Below are 21,800 nucleotides of genomic sequence, written 5' to 3' on the forward strand. Positions count from 1 at the left end.
CTTGTTTTATAACATGAACGCCAAATTATACAATCTTTTTTTTTTTTTATGACCTCGAGGTTTACCACCTTGGTAACAGTCGTCTCAAAACATTTCTCTTGTGGGGAATTCCTCTTTTAAATGCTCGATTGCCTCCTCCACACTCTGTTATGCAGTCGGTGTTATGTAGCCGGCTAATAAGCACAAACAGTTGGAGGGCTAAGTTTATCTGACAGCTCTCACCATTAGCCCGGGGTGGACGATCACACACACATCACCGGGTGGACGTGGCTTCCTCGAAATCAGATTAAACTCAACCTGACGGCTTCTTAAGCCTTTTAGGAAGTTGGCTCACACTGAGAATAACTCAAACACAAATACGTGCTCATACTTTTTGTTCGAATTGTGTTTTATATTTCTCTTTCGGCAGTTGCATCAGTAACTAAATAATCTGGAATCACTGGTGCACATAGTAAGTGTCCTGACATGAACTCAGTCCACATACGCACAGTAGACGTGCTTACAAGCTGCAAGACATGCTCACAAAGACCAAAAACTACTTCCACCTCAAGCTGAGATCAACAGATGACTTCCAGTAAATTTTCAGAAGCTTCAAAGACTGGGGACTTTGTTTTTTTCGTCACTACTTATCAGCTGAACTCTCCACCCCATTTAGAGCTCCACTTTAATCGTGTTTTTTTCCCCTTTGACTGCCCCCTGCCACCTTTTTCCAGCTGCCATCTCTCTTTCCTCTTCATTTAAAATTCTTCTCTCACCTGTCGTTCTCTTTGCTCTTTCATTGCCTGATCTTCTTCCTCTCTATATTTACACTTTCATTTCAGGCATTAAGCAGACACTCTTAGCCCAGCTTAGAGGTTAAACCCGTCGCAATTTATTCATCAGCTTCCAAGATTACAAAGTGCGGCGGATGAAATGGCAACAACAGCGAGAATATGTCAAAATATTCCAGTGTCCCGCAGAAATGAATTCCTCTTATCCCCCTAGTAAGACGATAATGATGTATTCCTAAAGTAAAGAAATGCATACAAAACTGTACTGGTGGACATGATGTAACAAACAAACAAACATTTTATCTCCCTCATGTCCTCGGTCTTGCCTTCCACTCTCCTACAGTATTTAGTGTTACTGCAAGCAAGAGTGTAAACAAGCTCTTGCCAGTAAATAAAAAAAAGAAAGAAACAAAATTACAACCAGATGCAAGTCCACAAGTACAAAAACAGCAGTGGTATGCTGGACAGTAAAGACTCAAACATACAAAAGAATCAGAGAGGAGGGAGAGAGGTGAGAGCAGATGGATGAACAAGTGTGATAGAAGCGAGCACACACAGGAAAATTGTTATGCCCGGCTCGTTTGAGAGCACAACCAAGAAGGGAGAACCATGACGACCAGTTCAATTAACCATGAATTAATTAGAGAACAGAATTTGAAGTGTAATCATGAGGAAACATAAGAGCTAACAGATCACAACCAAACCGGGCAAAACAAAAATTACGCAGGGTGCCCGGAGGCACCAACCATCCAGGAGGGAGAGCGCGCCATCTTAGAAAGGCCATGCCTTTATAGATGAGGCCACAGGTGACGTGGATCTTCCAGACGAGGTAGGAGGGGAACAGGTGGGGAGAACCTACAGTATGAAGGGAGGAGCACAGAGAGCAGCAAAACACGAAACGCTTTGCTGCTTTCAAACCTTTATTCGACTCCTCGAGTGGACAGTAAACATTTCTGAAGGACACATGAACAGAAACCTATGAATATATTGGTGTTGTTCTACATCTCGACAGGTTCGAGCGTTGGTTTGCGGATGTGTCTCATGTTGGCTCCTGGCTGGGAGGGTTTGAAGGGCGCCTGGGCTCCGTAGGGTTTGGGCACAGGGAGCGAGTCGTTCTGCGGGATGTACGCGTTGGGACGGCTCAACTGGTTCCATTCGTCTTCTCGAGCAAGCTACACACACACACACACACACACACCAGAGGCAGTTTTAATATTTAATGTAGAGCCGCATGACCTTGGAGCCAAAAAGTGAAAATTTAATTTTCCTGAATTTTAATCATGAAAATGGAATAATTAATTTAGCTATTTATTTATTTTTTTATCTTCTCAAGACAAATGCAAGGGCACCGGTGAACAGCTGAGTACGTGAACTCAGAATCACAAGGCTGATTAAAGGTTTTCTTTTGCATATTCACTTCAGTAATTGAATATGCACATTAGAGAGGTTAATGACGGCGCACTGGAAGTGCTCTGGGTTTGTTATACAGGAGCCAATCACAAGGCAGCAACTCAGGTATGTAGACCAACAAACAGAGCATCAAACATGCATGGTTCTTGATGCTGCTCAGTGGTCTAGAGGTGCTGGTCTAAGTAACTGCTGATCTACTGGAACCATCTCCAGGGTTTACAGAGAATGGTCCAGAAAAAAGAGAAAATATCCAGTGAGCGGCAGTTCTCTGGTTTCTCTGGTTCTCTCGGTTTGAGATGATAGAAAGGCAATCAACAAATGACTATGCATGCAGAAGATGCCATCTTTGAAGGCACAACACGTTGAACCTTGAAGCAGGTGGTAGCAGCGCCTTGTTGAATCTATGCCATGAAGAATGAAGGCAGTTCAGGCAAAAGGGGGTCCAACCAGTGGCCGGTGAGTATATATATCATCATTTTAAATTTTGTCAAAAGGACTAAGGCTGTAACTTTCAGATCTACGAAGTAGCCTCCTTATACAGGCGTGTGTTACCTCTTGGCTTTGTCTCCCGTATGCTCAGGTCAATCCAAACCTTGCTCGTCTGTTGTTCCCTGACGGTTCCCACCAGATCAGCGGCATCCCTCTCTACCTTTAAAAACCTCCTGAAGACCCAGGTCTTCACAGAGTACCTCCTCTCCTAGCACTACCTGCAGCTGGACATGCTAAATCGATCCCTCTTCAAGAACTGTCACTTGATACTATGCTGTAGTACTTACTGCGGCTCTAACCTGTCCTTGTCGCACAGTACTAACACACAGGAGAAAACAGAACGACAGAAAACTGTTTCCTCCTCTAATAAAACTAAAATATTGCTCGTAGAATACTGACAGTGACTGACAAAGTTGATCAGAGCCCTTTGTCACATCTGACGCCTGCTGAAGAAAAGAATCATCCAGTGTGCACACACGTCCTCATGACACAACAGTCCTCCCTTTTGACTTTCACCCCGCAACAGCATGCAAATGAACTGTGCCTAAATCTCGCTGAGACTTCAAAGAGACGGCGATTTTCTCATGCATACGAACAGTTTATCCGCTGGCATGTGATCTAAGGAGCGCGCACAAAACAGGGAATAATGGCTTTGAATGCAAAAAAAAAAAGGAGCTGCCAATACATAAACAGGAAAAACATATTTGTCTTATCAGGTCACAAAAACACATTTCCAATTGGAGAAGGGGAAGCTTAAAATCGCACGATTAAGAACGACTTCAGAAGGAGTTCTTCATATACGCTGAGTTTCAGTTTCAGCAGATTTCTTCAGATTTTTTTGTGCATGCACAGTATTGTGTCTTTTTTTTGAGGAGGGGGTGCTGGCGGCTACAAGCAAGGGAATAAACTGTGTGAGAAAATACAGATCGGTATAACAACAGGCAGGCTGCAGACAGCTGGACTGGTTTCAGCCGATCCCTCTGTGTGTGCTTTTCTTGTGCGGCAGACAGCCCCTACTTCTGTTTGTCAGCCGGTCTGCCCTTCTTGTCCTGTGTTTGTGCATGTGGTGAAAACTATTCTTGTTCCTGTCTTATCTGCGTGTGTGTGTGTGGAAAGTTTTCTCTGCCCACTTCTCTGTCTGTGCATGTTCAGGTATATAGAAGCCCTTTTGTCCCCCCAGAATCTCAATCGATTCCTGCACCCGCGTCTTGTCCCCGCTCCACTTCGTTCTCCTTTGTCACTCTATCTTCTTTCCTTGCCCCTCGGTGCTCTAATCAATTCCTGACCAGTGATCTTTGTGTGTTGCCCGTGTGTTTCCTTTACCCTCTCTCTCTCCACTTTGTCCCTCTGTCTCCTCTTCTTGTCTCGGAGCATCCTCCTCCACTCCTCCTCTATCTCGGGGCACGGTGGCAGGCCCTGCTCCAGCTGCTGCTGGCACCTGTCCATCTGGAAACAAGAGGGGCAGGCGCGAGAGCCGTTCACTTTGTATTCCTATCACTGCATCCACTCTGCACTCTCCTGGCTCAATTCGATTCCGACTGCGCCCCGAAAACAGATGGTCGTATTAGTGTCAGAATTTGGGCAAAGATATACCTCTGCATTTTCTACTTGTAGTTGGGTCTGCGGCGTGCTGCGGGCATACATCAGCTGCAGGGGTTCTTCGAGTTATTAACACACATCTCTTGAAACATTTACAAGGCCTGTGGGAAATCCTTTACTTTTTAGTAGTTTAATTTCTTATTTAGACAGAAAGCAGTAAGACTTTCTACTCATATCGTTGGCAGAAGTTCAAACTGTCCTGCTTAAATGACGATTTAGTTGATGGTTGTTTGCTTCTTACACACAAAATCCCTGGTGGTTGATACTCCAACTCGTCAGGGAAAATGTTTTAAATGAGTTAAATGATTGGTTAAGCTTTGCCTGATCACCTCTGAATGGAAATGTATCTTCAATTAAATGAAATTAGCTGTAAAAAATAATGATTTGTAGGTAAAATCTGAAAGAAGTCAACCAAGACGTGACCTTAAAACAGCACTAATAAATATTTTAGATTAATAATGACAAACTCACTCTGAAGCGTTTTAGCATCTTTTAGCTCATTGTTTTGGTTGTACGGGTCACAACTTTAATGTTGAGGTTTACTCTTATATCTCTAATCGGCCTTGTTTCTAAGAGCAGACGGCAGATGTCTTCAGTGAAAAAAGCTCGGATAAACTCGCTGCATGCTTTCTGCGTACCAGACAAACAAAGTTAGCGACTAGCTGGCGAACATAGCGGAGTCCGTAAAGGCTAAAAGAACTGGTGGAGACCCCAACGGAGCTAAAAGGAGAGTGAATATTGGACGCATTCATTGGGTGGATGCTGCTTTAAAGCTTGACTAGTTTGATTACAGGTAGAAGGCAGGAAATGAAAACAGGTTTGTCTATTTAAATGTAAACACATTATAAAAAAGCAGTAGTACAAAATAAAAAAATACAGTATCAACTTGTCTACATGTAATATTCTCATTTGATAAGCAAGTTCAGAGCCAGTATTCAAAGTTAACTTGCTGTTGATGCAGTCTTAAGTTTTTGAACACACGTAAGAGACTTAAATGTTGATGTTTTTCTCGGTTGCTATGGATACAGAAGTTGCGAATGTCAGTTCCAGTGAACAAAACAAACGACGACAGCAACGTAATGAAAGTTGAAACTCTTGGTTTTGGATCACAGTCTCACTGCAAGGTCCAGTCGGTAGCTCTTTGGAGCGTTTCGTGCCAGCGTGGACGAGAAGTGCTAATCTATATCTCCATGACAACCCGTAAACACCTTCTGCTGGAGCTTATGGTGTGACTGTTTTTGTCGCTCGCCACAGTAAATTTCAATCCAGACTCGCTCATGCTTTTATCTACTGCGTTAACACCGAGTCATTTGTTTGTTACGCACTGTGTCTTTTCACTTCGCTTACTTGTTGTATTTTTATGAACCCCTTGGAGTTTTTCCTAATCTTATTTATGAAAATGATTGTTGAATATTATTTTGTCCCCCTGCGTTTACCACTTGATTTGTTTTTCACTGTGTAAATAAGCAAAATAAATGGCTTCGAGGTGAAATGTGGAAAACTGTTAGAAATTATTATTCAGACACTTTATTTGCCCTCTTCGATCGTGGTCAGTGGAGAGTGACAGGAACGATGGCAGACCGAGGGGAGTGTATGCGCGACCAAAATCTGACCTGGTGCTCCTTTTCTTTGATCTCTTGCTGGAGAGACAAAGCGACCGCTTGCTTCATGGAAAGCTCGGCAGAAACGGCCATCAGGCGGTGGTTGGTGTCGATTATGTGAGCTCGGAGCTCGTTTAACTGGAGGCAGACACAAACACACAGAGGTGAGGTTAGGTGAATTTCACGCTGATTCAACTTGTTTTGACACACATGAGGAACAAGTTGTGAAGCAGTGTGATCCGATTTGATGCACTATGATGATGATGGTACGTTCTAATGCGTTGAGATGATGTAAAATTAGTGTGCGAGGAAGAAACACAGACAGCTGAGGAGACAGGGCAAGTGGCAACTCTAGGAAATTGTAATGCTCGGTGAACTCCTTAATGCCCGCTCTGCGTGCTCCTCACATGCTCTTCAAACAACGTGCCAGTGTTTGCGAGTGTAATAACAAGAGTCTTTGCATGTGTGTGTTAATCTTTTGTCTGTATTGTTTGACTGTGTGTGTGTGTGTGTATATATAAGCTGAGCTTCTTCTCTGTCTCTGTGTGTTGAAGTGGATCTTGTTGTCTACCTTCTTTGCCAGTGAGAGCCTGTCCTGTTGGCAATTCTCAGCCTGCTCGCTGAGTGGCTTTGTGAGCCGGGTCACCTGGTCCACAAGGAGTTCTTTTTCCAGCACCTGCCTCTCGCTGTCTGCTAGATTCACCTCCAGCTACAGTACATGCATAGAAACACAACGATTATGGTTTTTCACCGATTTCCACCATGAATTGTTTCTATTTTTTGCTCCTCCTTTCATTAAATTGATAACATATACTGGGCTGAATAACAAATAAAATCTAATATGTAATGTTTGCGCACAGATACATCTTGTTATATTGTTGTGTACCTGCTCAATCTTCTTGACCAGCTCTACAGTCGAGGGGTCTTTGCCTTTTAGCTCTTTGTAATCGACTCTTCTGTTCAGAGCTTCGATTGTCTTATCTTGCGCTTCTGACAACTGAGAAACAGAGAATTAGAGACGAAACAAGACAAGACTACAAGTAAGTAAGTCAATACACACACAGAGTGTATTGACATATACAATATCTGTACATACAGGCCTAACTGTAGCCCTTGAGTCACTGTCGTTGGGGGCTAGTGATGAAAATAATACAATAATTTCCCACAGGACTATACGCTTCACACAAATGATAAGTAAACAACATGAATAAAAAGGCAGGCATCTGGAATTAGTCTGCCACCGTCTGTGTTTCAAGTGGCTTCTCCTCCGGGCGTTTAAGATACTTATTGCACTGGGGATTTTACAAAACACTCAGCTCAATGCAGTGCCTATATGGCAGCTACATCCCACTCGATGACAAGTCACTGGCAAAGTGTGATGAAAGAAACTAACATTTAAAGTGCCACAGGATCCCTCGGAGGGACTGTTTTCTTTTAATAGGCTGACATCCCTGAAGACAACAGAAACAAAAGGAGTGGTAAGGATACATAAGAGGCATAAATTAGATGAGCTGGAAGAAGCGGAGAGAGACAAAAAGGCAGACAGGAGGGCGGGAACAGAAGACATTAAAATGAAGTGAGGGGATATTTTAGATTAAAATTAACATCTAAACGTATTAATTAAAAGGTAGCCTCTAGAGTACCTCTAATAGCACTATTGATTAGTCATTTAAAGGGTGGGTCCCCATTTTGTTTGTCTGGCCTGGTGCACAAGGACACACACAAACAAATGCGATAAACATTCCTGCCAACGGTTTCGAATTATTCCACTAATGTAGAGGTGGCACGAATGCACCAAGAAATGCAGGGAAGAAGAAGACGAGTGCGTGCTAGTGACAAGTGGACGTACACAACGCTGGTTCAGAAAGCGTGATTTGCAAATGTTTTATGAGGAAAGGAATGCTTTCAGCACATGCGCTAGACCTCAGAGAAACATACAAACACTCTACAGTCTTAACTGGACCTTGTAAGGATTTTCTGTTTTTTCTACACTGAACAAAAAAAAGAAAACCAGTCCTGGTTCCTTCAAAGCTTGGGACATCTGTGGCAACGTTTCAGTGTGACCTTTTATTGTGGCCTGCCTAAGGCACACCTGTGCACTAATCATGCTGTCTAATCAGCATCTTGATATGCCACACCTGCGAGGTGGATGGATTATCTCGGCAAAGGAGAAGTGCTCACTGTCACAGATTTGTGAACAATATTTGAGAGAATTGGTTATTTCGTGTATATAGAAAATGTTTTAGATCTTCGAGTTCCTCTCATGAAAAACGGGAGCAAAAACAAAAGTGTTTATATTTTTGCTCAGTGGATATCACCATCAACCTGGGAGAACTGTCAGGACACAATAATGCTGTTTGTCTCTTTTACTTTGTTCAAAAATAAAGAACTTTCGAAAGTTTCAAAAGATACCAAATATATTAGACTGAATTTGGGGGGAAAAAATGGATGAAGAGGTCCAAAAAACATAGAGTATTGAATATACAGCAGTGAATGTTGTGTACAGCCTATGTGATACCCATAATGTACTTGGAGGATACATTAAAAGGAAACTTAATGTTAAAGGGGCTAACTGAATAAATTATTTTTTTGAGTTTTGGCAGTTTAAAGACTCTGAACAGCTCTGGTAATTTTTTAATAGACTGAATGATTAATCAACCTATTGAACACATTAATCCAAAGAGGATAATTGTTATTGGCAGCCCTAGATGGCTCATTGCTGCGCCTGAATTCACCTGCTTAGTCCGTTTCATGTAAAAAGCTGTTTCTCTCTAATATCCGCTATTTAATGTGGCCTCAAGTGGCCTCTTAACCTGGGTGGATGGAAATGAGCAATTAAAGTAGCTACAGTATCTCAGCTGAGTTAATGCAAATACCCAATGGCCCCATTACAGCAAAATAAACGTAGTCTATATATAAGAATATATGAAGCTGAGATGATCAAGGAACCATGACAGGGACCATAAAAGGGATGTAAGCAGAAAATAGAAGTGAAAAAAACCCAAAAAAAACATCAGACGACAGAAAAAACCCCATGAGAAAATATGAACTGATTCCTCAGGGGATTGGAGAACGAGACAAAGATAAGATGCTGAAGAAATGATTGGCGAGACAGCAGGGAGTAAAGAGAAGAATGTAGAGGAAAAACAGGGTTCGGAAAAATGTTGTTCACAGGCGGTCTGACTGGGCATGACCTGGCTTATGAAATAACAGCTTCTCTCCACTCAACCATACGGTTTGTGCGTGAGTGTGTACGCGCACCTCTGTATGTTTACGCGCCGGCATCTAATGAGAGAGTTTACGTGTCAGACGTGAAAGACAGCGTGGAACAAAGTGATGATTCCAATTTTCCCTCCCTTCACGGAAGAGATTAATGACGCCTGTCGTACGGAAACAGACAGCGAGTCTGATTGAAACAGACTTCACCCCCTTTAAAAAAGATGCTTTCCCTCGATGTCATATGACTCAAGTTTTAACTTAATAGTATGACTGTCATGTGATTGAACGGGCTGTTTGTGAGGCTAAAGTTACAGATGCTCAAGGAGCAAAGAAAAAGTTGAGGAGCAGACAAAAACCGACAGTAAGCAGCTGATAAGCTGAAATACAGAGAGAGAGATGAGAGTGGAGCAGATGTACACAGAGAGACTGATAAAAGGCTGACAGAGAGAGGAAGATAAAGTGAAGAGGAGCAAAGGAACGATGGCATGAAGGGCTGGAGTAAGAAAATGAGATAGGATGTGAAAGCAGACAAGAAAGACAGAATTAGAGACAGAGGAGATGTGGAGAAACAGGAATTGGGGCTGACCATCAGGGAACAGGGTTATCTGCAAGAAAACAAGCCCACATTCCTGCTGGTTATATCCCATTGGTGACTTTAGCCATGAGTCTTATTACAACACTCAACACCGGAGAGGACCGGTTGTGTTGTTAAATTTCCACTCGGCAAAGCTAGGTTAACTAGCCTCTACTCAGAAAGCGTAAACTGGGGTGCTGATGCTCATTATTTCCAAACCCCAACAGCCCGAAACATGTCCCATTGGACTGAAGGCCCATTTTTGTTTGACAGCTTGTTATCCCCAAAAACAAGCAGCCATTGTCCCGTAGGCCCATTCTGGTCATTCGGTATCGCGCTTTGCCTCACCTGGGTAGGGAAGGTGGACCAGCGTGTATTTTATACACTGTGGTGTGACTGTTATATTTTCCTAAAGCTATCCAAGTAGCAGCAGTACCTAAACCTAACCACGCTCTGAACATCACCTGAATCACATTCATTCAATGTTACTGTTCAAGCGTCTGAAGCTCCTACACACACACACTGTTATGTTTGTCCCACATTATGTAAGAGGAACAGGGCTTGCTAGCATGAGCTGTCATTCTCAAAGCAAAGTGTAGTCCTCTAACCTCAGCATGCCATATTTACTTCACGAACTGAAATCATTTCACACAGTAACATATTGAGTTACAGAGTAACACAGGGATAGTCCAACACTGTGAGAAATACTGTTTTGATTTCTTGCAGTTTGGATTAATTCTGTACTAATTTCATATCTGTATGATAAACAAGGGTCCGCCAGCCATTGGTAAGCTTAGCAGAAAGAGTTTTGCTTCAGGCTAAAAAACAGTCTGGAGCATAACCACCACTAAAAAGTCTTTAGACTTTGGTTTGGCTGATCGGTCAGCTGCTACGCAACGACTGATAAATTCATATTCAGCCTAAAGAAACTTTACTGCATCAGAGATGTTTTTATTTATTCTAATTTTAAATGAAAATCAACTTTTCAGACGACGTCAAGAATCTGCAAATACCCAGCTGAGACAAGTGTGTGTGCCCACTCCTCACTTTCTGAGTCTGATTGATCTGTGTTCCAACCTCATACGCAACCACCCTGAGCCATTTAAACACTACATGATGGATGGGATACAGCGCGTCGCTGTCACTCTCCTTCTCCTCTCTCTGCTCTTCAATCAATCTTTTTTTCTCTCTGCTGTGCCCTCTCTCTTAACGTTTTTATACCCGTCCTCCTCCCTTCGCGCTGATGTTTGTCTTTCTCTTTGTATTCATCCGTCTGGGTGTCAACGTCTCTGTTCAGCCTGTCTGCGTCTCTGTTTTCCTCATCTGACAGTCACAAAGAATAGCTGCTTTTTTGGCTCACGAGTGCTGTAAAAAAGCATTGTACATGTAATATCTACGCACAATACAATCTGCATATCATTTACATAACTTTTGCTCAGTTAGTAGTTAGCACGGTGGCTTAAAAACCCACATAATGGATGGCACTCTGCATGCTTAGCACTTCTAATAATAAAGATAAATAATGACCTTATTTACATAACACTTCCTAAAATTAGGTTACAAAGTGCCTCACAATTAAAAGGGATACAAGACAAAAGGGACAGATCAGTAAAGCAGAAAGGTCAGTAAAGCAAAGCACCAGTAAAATCCTAATCATAATAAGGTTATGTAAGGTTAATTAGCAGAACATGCGAGCAGAGAAGCCGAACTGAGGCTTTTAAAGACCCAAATTGGGAATACATTATAATTAGATATGAAAATATGCACTTTACCATGGCTTCTACATGAAAATGAACTGATTGGCACTAGCGATGTCAAACTGAAGTTGCTCTGAAGGAAAAACTGAAGTGTGAATCTGACTTCAGTTCGTCCTGAATTCTTCAGGCAAATCATTCCACCGCCTTGAAGCCCCTGACAACAAAAGCCCTCACTTTCAGTATCTGGATGCAGAAATAGTTATAAAGGTAAAGGAAGATTCCTGCCTGAAGAGAACCTCAGGCTACATCAAGGCTCATAAGACTTTAGAAGAAAGATAATTAGGGGCCAAGTCATGCATGACCTTAAAAGTCAGTCAGTGCATATGATTTGGAGTTATAACCCCAACAGAGAATATTAGCTGCTAAGACGTACAATGAGATAAAAAGATCTTTATGCATAAAAATCCTGTTGGAAATCTTTTGTGGGAATCTTGAGCAGAGCTAACTCACTGGTGGTCCTGCAAAAAGACGTCATTGCTGGACTAGTGTAACACTGTTGTGTGACTACATTTGGGATACATCCCAACTTGTCTGAAAACTAAAAGGTGGAGTCGTCTTGAAGTATTTAGGCAGCAGTTGAGATGAGAAGTCTGATTTTAGAGGTGAGTTACAGGATACGTTTCACACACACCGCCACAGTGTCGTTTGCTCACTCTCCATGTGTCTCACTAAAGTCTAGCACATACAATAACATGTTTGATTGCGTAAGACACGAGTCACGGTGGGTTTGCGCCGTGGTAATAAGTTCAAGACAGGTTGGACAGAGATTTAAGAGGGGGACAGACAAACAGTATGACTCACCACTGTAGGGACAGTGTAGTGTGTCAGCCCCACCCTGTCATGAATCCTACTCCATGTGTTGGTGTGAGCGTGTGTGTTCTATAAATATATTCCAGTCATATTATGTGTGCATGTGATTTTATAACACAAAAGTAGAGCTAGTCTGTTGAACAATATTTAGATGTTCACAAACACTGCACTGATCTCAGCGTGCGCGCTGATGCACGTGCACCTTATATGTGTGTTTGAGACGCCAACGTGCCAGCAACTCATAAACAGGTTGTAAATTCCAAATCCAACGCGAGCCTCTGTTTATTTTGCAGCAATTAAAATTCCTTCAGAGCAAATGGAAGCCTCAGAGTATATTGAACTTCAATAGTGCCACAGATGGCCCGATCTATCTTTGTCAAAATTTCCCATCAAAGGGAGGGGGAGGGGGGGTCTGTCTGCAATGAACAGATAAACTGGTCACAGATGAATACAAATACACAATATATATAATAAATCGACAGCAAGGCAGCTGCATGGAAATTGAATTCGCATAGAAGATGAATTCAGGGGGAGAATGAATTGAGCTGGCAAGCCTCCCGCAATAGGAGAGACCCCTTGTGATTCACTTTTTGTGAGACGGCTGTACGAGGGAAAACAGCGATTTAGAAAATGATTTGCTATTTACACACAAGACGAGAGGGACAAATATGGAACGAGTGTATGGATGAACGGGATTGATTCGCTAATAAGGGATATAACTGTTGATTGTTGTGAAAGTTCCACAAGTTGCATGGGGATCCAAACAACACTAAGAGTCTGCAGCCATGCTAGCAGCTTTGTGTGGTGACAAAGAAGTGCTTTGAGAAAATGCTAATGTCAGCAGGCTGATGTTTTATCATCTTACTTTAGCATGTTGACATTTGCTAAATGGCACAAAACTAACATACAGCTGAGCTGATGGGGATGACATTAGTTTTCCAGGTTTATAGTCATGAAACAAAGTATTGGACAAATGAAAACTGGACTGAAGGTGGTGCTAAATGAAAACATGAGGGATTGCCATAGTTATTATGATTCATCCTGTGGGGAGCATGAATGTCTTTAGCAAATTTTGCAGGAATCTGTTCAATAGTTGTTGAAGTATTTCACTTAAAAGCACAAATATCAAGCTCAAGTTGCACTACAGGTAGACTTGAGATTATCAAAATAATATGGGTTTCACCTCCGGGGACCGTGAATATCGGTTCAAATTTGTCTGATAATTAAAATATTTCAATCTGGACCAAATTAGCTGACTGACGATCAGCCATTTTGCAGATAGTCATGCTACTAGCCAGCTAAAAAAGGACAAAAGGTAGGAATGTGCTGTATCTACAGCCAAAAGCAACATCAGCAAGAAAAAAAATGGTGAAGAGAATTTTTTAAGAAACAAAAGGAGGTTGGAAGGGACTTTCTTGTAAGAAATACTCACACCTAAAGAAACAAACTTTAAGAATGCCTCGAGGGAGCAATGAAAGGAAGGATAGCCTAACGAAAGGTGAGGGTGGGGAAAAAGTAAAGAAACTAATGATGAAAGAAACAACAGAAAATAAGCGTGAAAGAAAAAAAAAATCTGGCAGCAACAACGCCTCTTGTAGCAAATGATAAACAGCAGAAGGAGTAAACAGATGGAGAAAAGGGAAAGGGGCGTTTTTCAGAAAAGCAGCACATGGTGAAGTCTGTTCCAACACTGTGTTCATCCAAAAGAGCACAAGATTCAGATGAGTTTTGGTCCAACAGCAATTCAAAAGCAAGTCAAAACCAGTCACTCTGATCCAGAGCAGCAACACACCCAATCCCACGGCGCAGCCACTGGCGTGGAACCTCGGCGTGCGTGTGCGTGTGCGTTTGCGTTTGCCTCTCTCAAATCTCTCTCCTTCCATGTGTCTGTCAGTCTCCATGTTTTGCAGAGTTGCTTGAATGTGTTTGTGTTTTTTATCTTATTTATTCATGTGCGTCTCAGCCTGTCCCTGTCAATCTTGTGCAGTGTGACGTCGTTTGGGTTTGTCCGTCTTGTTTTAGATCATCTTCCTTCTGCATGTCTGCCTGTAGAGTTTAGTCAGCGCAAGTAGTGTTTCCATTTCTGTTCAAACCTCAGAGCGTCAGTTCACCTCAAACAAAACAAAGCCTCTGAAAATAAGGCGAAAATTGACCACTTTTGATGAGTGATCAAAGACAGCTTAGAGTCATATTGTAATAGCAAAAACAGCACTTTCTCAAATATTTTTTGCAATGCTGTTGTGTACAGGCCTTGGTCTTAGAAGTGATGTAGAAGTGATCGATGGTCTCTGCATGCTTGCAGTAGTTTTGTGTCGAGTCTATGGCGAGACTTTTCTCAAATGCAAGCGTAAAATCTATCTGCAATACGGTCAGCATAAACACTTTTACTGAAATCTACTGTAACCGAACTAGAATATGAACGTCGAGTCTGTTAATAACAATAAAAAGAAAGCCTAGTGTATTATACTACAGCAATTCAAAAGTCTCATTATACAGTGAAGCTTTGAAAGTATTTCAAAACAGAGATCTGCTCATTAGTGTTGCTCTAAGTGAGACGCCCGGTGTCTGCACATTTGCAAGTACTACCTTCTGGTTCTTGTGCTTTACTGTTCTTTGTGGAGTTCCCCTACCTTGACAAAGATACACACACAGCTGAACAAGAGTCTGCGATACCCTGGACACATATAACTCACATGTACACACAGGTCATCCTATCCTTTTAGGACTCTCCACTGACATAAATCACGTAGGGTGCCAGAACAGACGCACACTGAGCTAAACAATGGCCTGCAGGACTTATTCTCTTTCTTTGGACAAACAAACACAAACAGAAAGTTACCAGAAGATTCCAAAGGAAAATCCTGCAGACACACACCCCAATCTTTTATCATCTAATCACACCAAGAAGAACTAATTGACAGGTCTAACTGCTGCCAGATAGGATTTTCAATCCAATAAGCTAGGCCACATCCTGATGTAGTTGGGGGGTCAAGCTGTGATTGGACACTGGGGAAATGTGGACAGCAGGCAGAATCTGCACAAATTAGTGCCTATATAAGCAAAGGTGCTTGAGGGAAACTGCTAGGTCTATAGGTGCGCTATGAAAAACAATAACAAATGTACCAGGAAGGAGGTCCTAACACAAGCTCTAAAAAATAAGGAGCACAAAACTGTTAAGTGCCACAGTGCACCTGCACTTTGCTGTAACTTTTGGGAACTATACAGCAGGCTCTATTCGCAGTGTTTTCATTTTCTTGTTGGCAAGGAATGAAAAAGAGAGTGGGCGTTGGGAGACTGTCACCAGAACACTGTTCACACAACAGAAAAAGATTTTAATGAATGATTTCCATGAGACATGTCTATTACCCAACCCCAACAGTTTTTAAGTACACACATCTTTTCACCCGCAACTTTTTCAAGTAATTAGTCTGCAGTTCTGAAACTTTACTGGCTTTGCTTCTTTTGTTAAAGTTTATTTATTTATTTTTTCTCGTGAATAATTGGCAGATTATGAGAAAGTTCCGATGATAAAAGACCAAACTCTGGCTGTGTGTCTGCTAATGTCTGTGTAAGGAGTGTGTAGGTTTATGTCGGCATACTATCCCCACCTCTATTTGCAGCATGGTGATCTCTCCCTCCAACCTTTTCATGAGAGGCACCTCCTTTTTCTTCATGCCTATCTGTCTCTTCTCCTCATTAATGGCCAACTGTAAGTCTTTCATCTCCTTTTCCAGGGTCTCCAGCACCATGTTGCCCTTAGTAATGGCTGCTTCCTGGATATTAACCTTTTCATAGTAGTTGAATAACACCTCCTCATGCTCCAGGAGCTGAATGCCACTGAAGGGGACACAAACAAACATTATTTGCCATGCGGCAGTTTAGATCCTCAGGCAACATGACGTATGCTCTAATTATGAACGTACAGTGAATTTCGGCGCTGTATGGCCGTTTCGTGATTCTTGTTTATTTCCAGGAGGGCCTCCTCCTGGTGGTTGATCATTTGTGTGAGTTTCATCAGCTCCAGTTTGTTGTCCTCACACTTCTGATTGACCTGACGGTGCTTCCAGGCAACCTAAAGGATGTAAAAAACAAAACAAAACATACTTTCGAACACGCAAGAAACGTTTGTTAGGCGTATGTTCTTGCATGTAAGTGCAATGGAATGCCTCCACTTGATGATGCTAGGCAATGGATTTAAAACAAATGCAACTTCCACAGCAGACAGCGCTAATGTTGTAAACTATGGACGGTGTTTTCTCTTGCTAAAGTGTCTTGTGAAACACAAAAAGATAAATACAGGGGAACTGGATGCTGGTTTGCCTCTTTAACTTTATAGCTGGCTCAAACATGGTTTTGGATCACTCAAAACAGCTCAGCAGCAGCTTTGACTCCCTATCTCTGCTCAGCTCTAGGCCCCCTGAATCACATTAGCCTTTATAAAATTTTTAATGTGTTTATTTGAACTGTAAAATGTGTGATACTAGCTTGTGGTCCTCAGTGTGTTTAGACCAGAGAGTGTGTCTGGACCTTGCATATGTCGTTTTGCAGTTTGTCCCTCGTCTGGGAATGATGAGCGACCTTCATGCGAGCCTTTGTGAGTGATCTGGAAAGAAAAATCACAAATGTGATGTTGATGATAATGATTACTAACAAATGCACTGGTAAAGACACAGGATGAAGTGTTATTAATGTAATCTTACAAAGAGAGCATTTTTTTTCTGCATTAGTCTATATTATAGGACTTCCAACATACCTTACACAACCCTCCCTCTACAAAACACACGTACACACCTGTCCTTGTTGGCAACAATGGCACGTTTGATCTCCGTCTCATTTTCCTGTAACTTAATCTGCTCCGTCAGCTCTGTGATTGTCTGCGAGGCGAACTGCTTCAGGTTGACGTACTTGTTCTTCTCTTCCATAACCATGTGGCACAGCTTAGAATACTGTGATACTCTAAGTGGGGGGAAAAACTGATTAGCAATGAGCCTGTTCTTGATCTGGATTACAAAATAAGGCTCCTATCAAAAGCAGGTTTTTTTTTTTCTTGACATTTCATCATTTACCAGTTATCTGCAACTGCGGTAGCTGCAGAACACATTGAGTGGAATAATTCAGGATTTGTACCTATAGAGCTATTAGTGACTAACTGATGTTTGACATGTTTGATCTTCATATCAGCTTCATATAATAGGAACTGGATTATGGTAAACATAGTAAAAAGTCTTTTCATGTTCATAGCAAATTATCAGTTATTATTATGACAGAAATAAAGTCTGACATTTCATTAAATGCCAATTTTCCATTCACGTAAGACATGCGAGTTGTAAACAATGTGTAATATAAGAACAGTTTTCGTATTACAGTTACAGCAAAAAGAGACACGGTATTTAATTGTCTCCCTGCCTTGTTTTCGCTTGACAGTCAGATCACTGACGGATTTCACGTCAAGTGGAACCACCTCTGACTGAAGTGTTTGGTCGTGACCTAAGTGAATGTATTGTGAGAGTCTGCTGTTGTACTGGGTGGTGCCAGACGCATTAATCTGCGTCTGAAATGCTGAAGTGTGACCAATTAGTAAGCTATGGTTTTCTACCCCCGACAGCATGTGCAGATGTCTGAATTAATTGTGATCCCAGCTGTTACACAGATCAGAGGAGCCAAACAAATACTGAGGGAAACAATTATCACATCAATATACTGTACACAGAAATTCAGTTTGCTGCCCACTCTCATCGCTGTGATCACAGCTACTAGCTGACCCTGCATGCAGGAAGACCAGTTATGCTGCTGAATATGATGCAGACATCTGCATGGCACTTACTAAAAGACCTTGTATAACGTGGTGAGAAATCTGAAGATTTCATAGCACAATTCAAAGAGACAGGAAAAAGCAGGGCAGAGATAGACGGGAAACATGAAGACAGAGAGAATGAGGTGATTATCCTTCCTGTAATACTACCTACTAACAGCTTAGCAGCTTCTCTGTAGCTAAAATCCTCTTTATCACGACACACACCTTTGCATTTAATGAAAGGTGTCTGACAAGCAAATAGGAGAAAGAAAACAGCAGTGACACCTGCGCTGTAGCGTAGTATTCAGCTTGTTGTGGTCCATGATGATCAGGTCCTTTTCTAGCAGCTCCTGCTGGATGTGCTGGTTCAGCTGCTGTGGATGGAGTTTTACACAGGTGAAACTACAGTATCATCACTTCTGTGTGGGTGCGTTTGAGTGTGTGCGTGCTCACAAACATCAGCCTTCAAATCAGATTTGTGGGTGTACATTTTCAATATTGTAGCAGCTGTTTTTTTCCTGACACTTCAGTGCATAAAAAGGACACAATAAATAAACGAGCTGATCTTGCAGTTCTTTGTCTGAAATCATTGATGCATTTTAGAGCTGGTCATTGTTGATTTGGCTTGTCAGCACTTACTAATCAGGCAGGAGACTAGTAGTCGCAGGTGACATCATTGTATTTAAGTGTTCGGGGATGAAAAGAAATCAGCAATTGTTAATTTCCGCAGTGGAATCTCAAGGAACCTGAAACCTTAACCATGCATGCAAATAATCTCTGCCAAAACATGCCCCCCTTAGACTCTGGATTCAATTTAGCTCAAATAAAATGCCTATTCTCTATTTTAGTATGATTAAAAATATATATATATGATCACATGATAATGATAAGGCAGTAAAGCGACGGCATTTGCGCTATTTGAAATTGTGTTTTTGTCATTTTTAGTTGCTCTCCTGTCACACTAACATCAAGACTGTCTAAAATATAACTTCAGTTCCTCTTTGATGTTTTTGACACAATTATGTGTGAAATATGCATGTCTATGTCTGCATAAGTTATTAAACCCACTAATGATGACATCAAAACCTATTTTAAATGCACTTTTGTCTGGCGTGTGTGTGTGTGTGTGTGTGTGTGTGTGTGTATGTTTGTATTGGACCTCAGCCCTGAGCAGTTCACGGTGCTTCTTGCCCCTCTCCTCGGCTTTGATGTGTGTCAGACATCTGAGGTTATGGAGTTCTTCTCTGAGGCAGTTTGACTCCCTCAGCAGCTCCTGAATCATCCCATACTGCTCCTTCTTTTGGCTCTCCTCCTCAGCTACTGATAGCTTGGTCGGGAACACATTTAATACCGTTTTCAGAAAAAAAAAATCTCACAATTACAGACTTGCAATTGTAGGGTGACAGGAAGATGGGGGGAATAAGTGGTCTAAAAGTCCCTTAATATGAGGAAGATAGAGAGGGGATGCATACTGAAATGTTTCTGTGCAGACATTTCCCAAAAGGGGTCATTAAAGTTGTGTCTATCAATTTTTCATTGAAACTCTGGAGATAAAGTTAATAGAGAAAGAAAAATATCAAAAGAACTTAAATATAAAAATGACATTTACTTACAAAACGTCACCTGACAAGTGAAAAAAGCTGTGAGACATTAAACGTAAGATAGTTGAATCGCCTTGCTATCACAGTTTCATCTAATAAATAAATAAAGAAACTACATGCAGTACAAAGGTAGATTTGTTAGAGGGCTGCTGCAGTAGATGGAACATAACATTTTACAGTTGCTAATGATATTGTGTCCACCCACGCACATCGTTCCCACCTGTTTTTTAAAGCCGACTTTGAGAGCATCCACTTCTTTCTGAAGCTCCATCCTCTGCTGAATACCGGCTTCTCTTTTGGGAAGAGCATCTAACTGGAAATTCAAGTCAGAGTGTGAAGTCAAAATAAAAGTCTCTGTGTAAACAGATCTTACATCTCATGTAAGTCAGCCCTGAATCGCAGTAGTAGAAAGCTGAAATCCATCATCATACTTTTTAGAACTTCTGATCAAATTCAGTCCGTGCATATTCAAACCTACATGAAACAGTGACTGCAAAATAATTACTACCATATATCAAAATTTCCCTGAGGTCTCTGATAGCTGTTGGATCTGGTGACACTGAAAGTGTTCACTGAGTCTCATAAAATATGAATCCCTTTAGGTGCTGGGATTGCCCCTCTCTGTAGGATTGTCCTAGTATGAGCTACATATTTAAAAATTGTTCATCCCTAGAAGCAAAATAAGAATAAATCAGTAGTTTTAAAGAGTTTTTTAAAAAAGGCAATGCAATACCACAATTTTATTTCAACACTCTTGTAAGCCCTTGTTAGGCCTCATGCTGTGTAAAGTCTAGAACACAAGTGTGTAAATATCAAAACCATCAATCACATCCTATCTGAGATAAATGTGAAGCGTTTTTGTGGTGAAACAAATCCTCGTCTCAACAGCCTTCACAGTCAAATTCACGCTGAGTTACTGGTCATGTGAGAGTCAGTGATTGGCAGATCAGCGGAAACGTATTGTACAACGGTGTTTGTTTTCAATACATCCTCAGCGTGTGAATACCCTGGTGTGTCATAGTCGTTTCCTTTCATATTGTCATGTACTTGTGAGATGTGCTGACACATTTCCCATGACTCTCCCACTCTTCTTGTTCTTCTCTGTCATTCCTCTTTAAAAACTGTGATCATCAGTAAAATTACAGGAAGCTCAAGAATAAAAAATAAAAAAAAAGCTTCTGGTGTAATACAGTTGATTGATTTCATATGTTTTTTTAGTGTTCCCATGACATCCATCCATCCCTTTTCAGTAACCGCTTATCCTTATCAGGGTTGTTCCCATGACATTTACATTCAAAATGTTGCCACACGTGTTTAATCCTGGAAAATGGTACCAGCCACTTGTCAATACTGGTAAAAACACAGTGTTGTGCTGTGTGTGTTTTAACATAGTAAGGTTTACTGGTAAAATCTGAATGTTTCCAAGCTGATTCACTGTATTTCTAGGAAAGATAACAGAAGCCTTCAGGTGCCAGAAAAGCCAGACATGAAAAGTCGAAATTGCTTCAAATTTGAGCTGATATATATTCATTGAAAGTAACACTCGAAAGGTCACCTGTGCCTGTAGCTCATTGTAGATAACCTGTGTGTGTTCGAGCTGCTCATTGGCCGTCCTCAACGTATGCTCTATCCTTTTGAGGGCTTGCATCTGCCTGAAGAGAAACATAAGCATCATTAGAACGCTGTGCCTCACAAAATGTGAAAAATTATGCTCATTATATATGGATTACTGTTAAAACATGCAGGTTGGCAGCAGTGGAAGGCAGCTCAAGAAATGCACTGAACCTTTTGTCAAACTTGGTGCATCCACTCCACCGTGTAAGATGTTTTTATTGCTTCTGTCAAATGTTTCTAAAAGTGCAGCAACAAGCTGACAAAACTAAAAACCACAAGCTCTTAGAGTAAATGTGTTCTTCAGAGACATTCAGTCAGTGTTATAGTGTGTGTATTGTGTATTGATACATGGGATTTCATTTACATGTACGATGCAGCTCAGTTTGATGTCATTCTGTACCTATTTTTCTCCCTGAGCTGCACAGAGTGGCAGTCATACAGATGCTTTCTGTCATACATGATGTCCTGCAACTTCATTTCCAGGATACCTCTGGCAATGAAAAACACATGCGTGAAAACACACGGCGAAAGTAAACACACTTATCTGATTAAATGAAATGTT

The 21,800-nt window shown here is 41.4% G+C and overlaps 1 protein-coding gene across 3 annotated transcripts in view; it reads right to left on the minus strand.

Moving 5' to 3' along the window:
- Window positions 1-49: 49 nt before the first annotated feature.
- ccdc146 (coiled-coil domain containing 146) overlaps window positions 50-21,800 on the minus strand; it is a 45,706-nt gene continuing 23,955 nt past the window's right edge. For 2 of the 3 annotated variants that reach the window (XM_027272465.1, XM_019267472.2), the window contains exons 10-23: window positions 21,639-21,728; window positions 21,180-21,276; window positions 19,845-19,937; window positions 19,183-19,350; window positions 18,309-18,397; window positions 17,021-17,185; window positions 16,757-16,832; window positions 16,153-16,301; window positions 15,838-16,066; window positions 6,756-6,866; window positions 6,441-6,578; window positions 5,882-6,007; window positions 3,993-4,115; window positions 50-1,942 (exon numbers count right to left, since the gene is read on the minus strand). In XM_027272465.1, coding sequence (XP_027128266.1) covers window positions 1,769-1,942; window positions 3,993-4,115; window positions 5,882-6,007; window positions 6,441-6,578; window positions 6,756-6,866; window positions 15,838-16,066; window positions 16,153-16,301; window positions 16,757-16,832; window positions 17,021-17,185; window positions 18,309-18,397; window positions 19,183-19,350; window positions 19,845-19,937; window positions 21,180-21,276; window positions 21,639-21,728 — 1,828 coding nt within the window. In that variant the 3' untranslated portion in view covers window positions 50-1,768. The remainder of the gene's footprint in view (window positions 1,943-3,992; window positions 4,116-5,881; window positions 6,008-6,440; window positions 6,579-6,755; window positions 6,867-15,837; window positions 16,067-16,152; window positions 16,302-16,756; window positions 16,833-17,020; window positions 17,186-18,308; window positions 18,398-19,182; window positions 19,351-19,844; window positions 19,938-21,179; window positions 21,277-21,638; window positions 21,729-21,800) is intronic. The other variant, XM_027272466.1, reaches the window with a different exon arrangement.

Source organism: Larimichthys crocea, chromosome XX (genome assembly GCF_000972845.2).
Source record: "Larimichthys crocea isolate SSNF chromosome XX, L_crocea_2.0, whole genome shotgun sequence".
NCBI classification, from domain to species: domain Eukaryota; kingdom Metazoa; phylum Chordata; class Actinopteri; family Sciaenidae; genus Larimichthys; species Larimichthys crocea.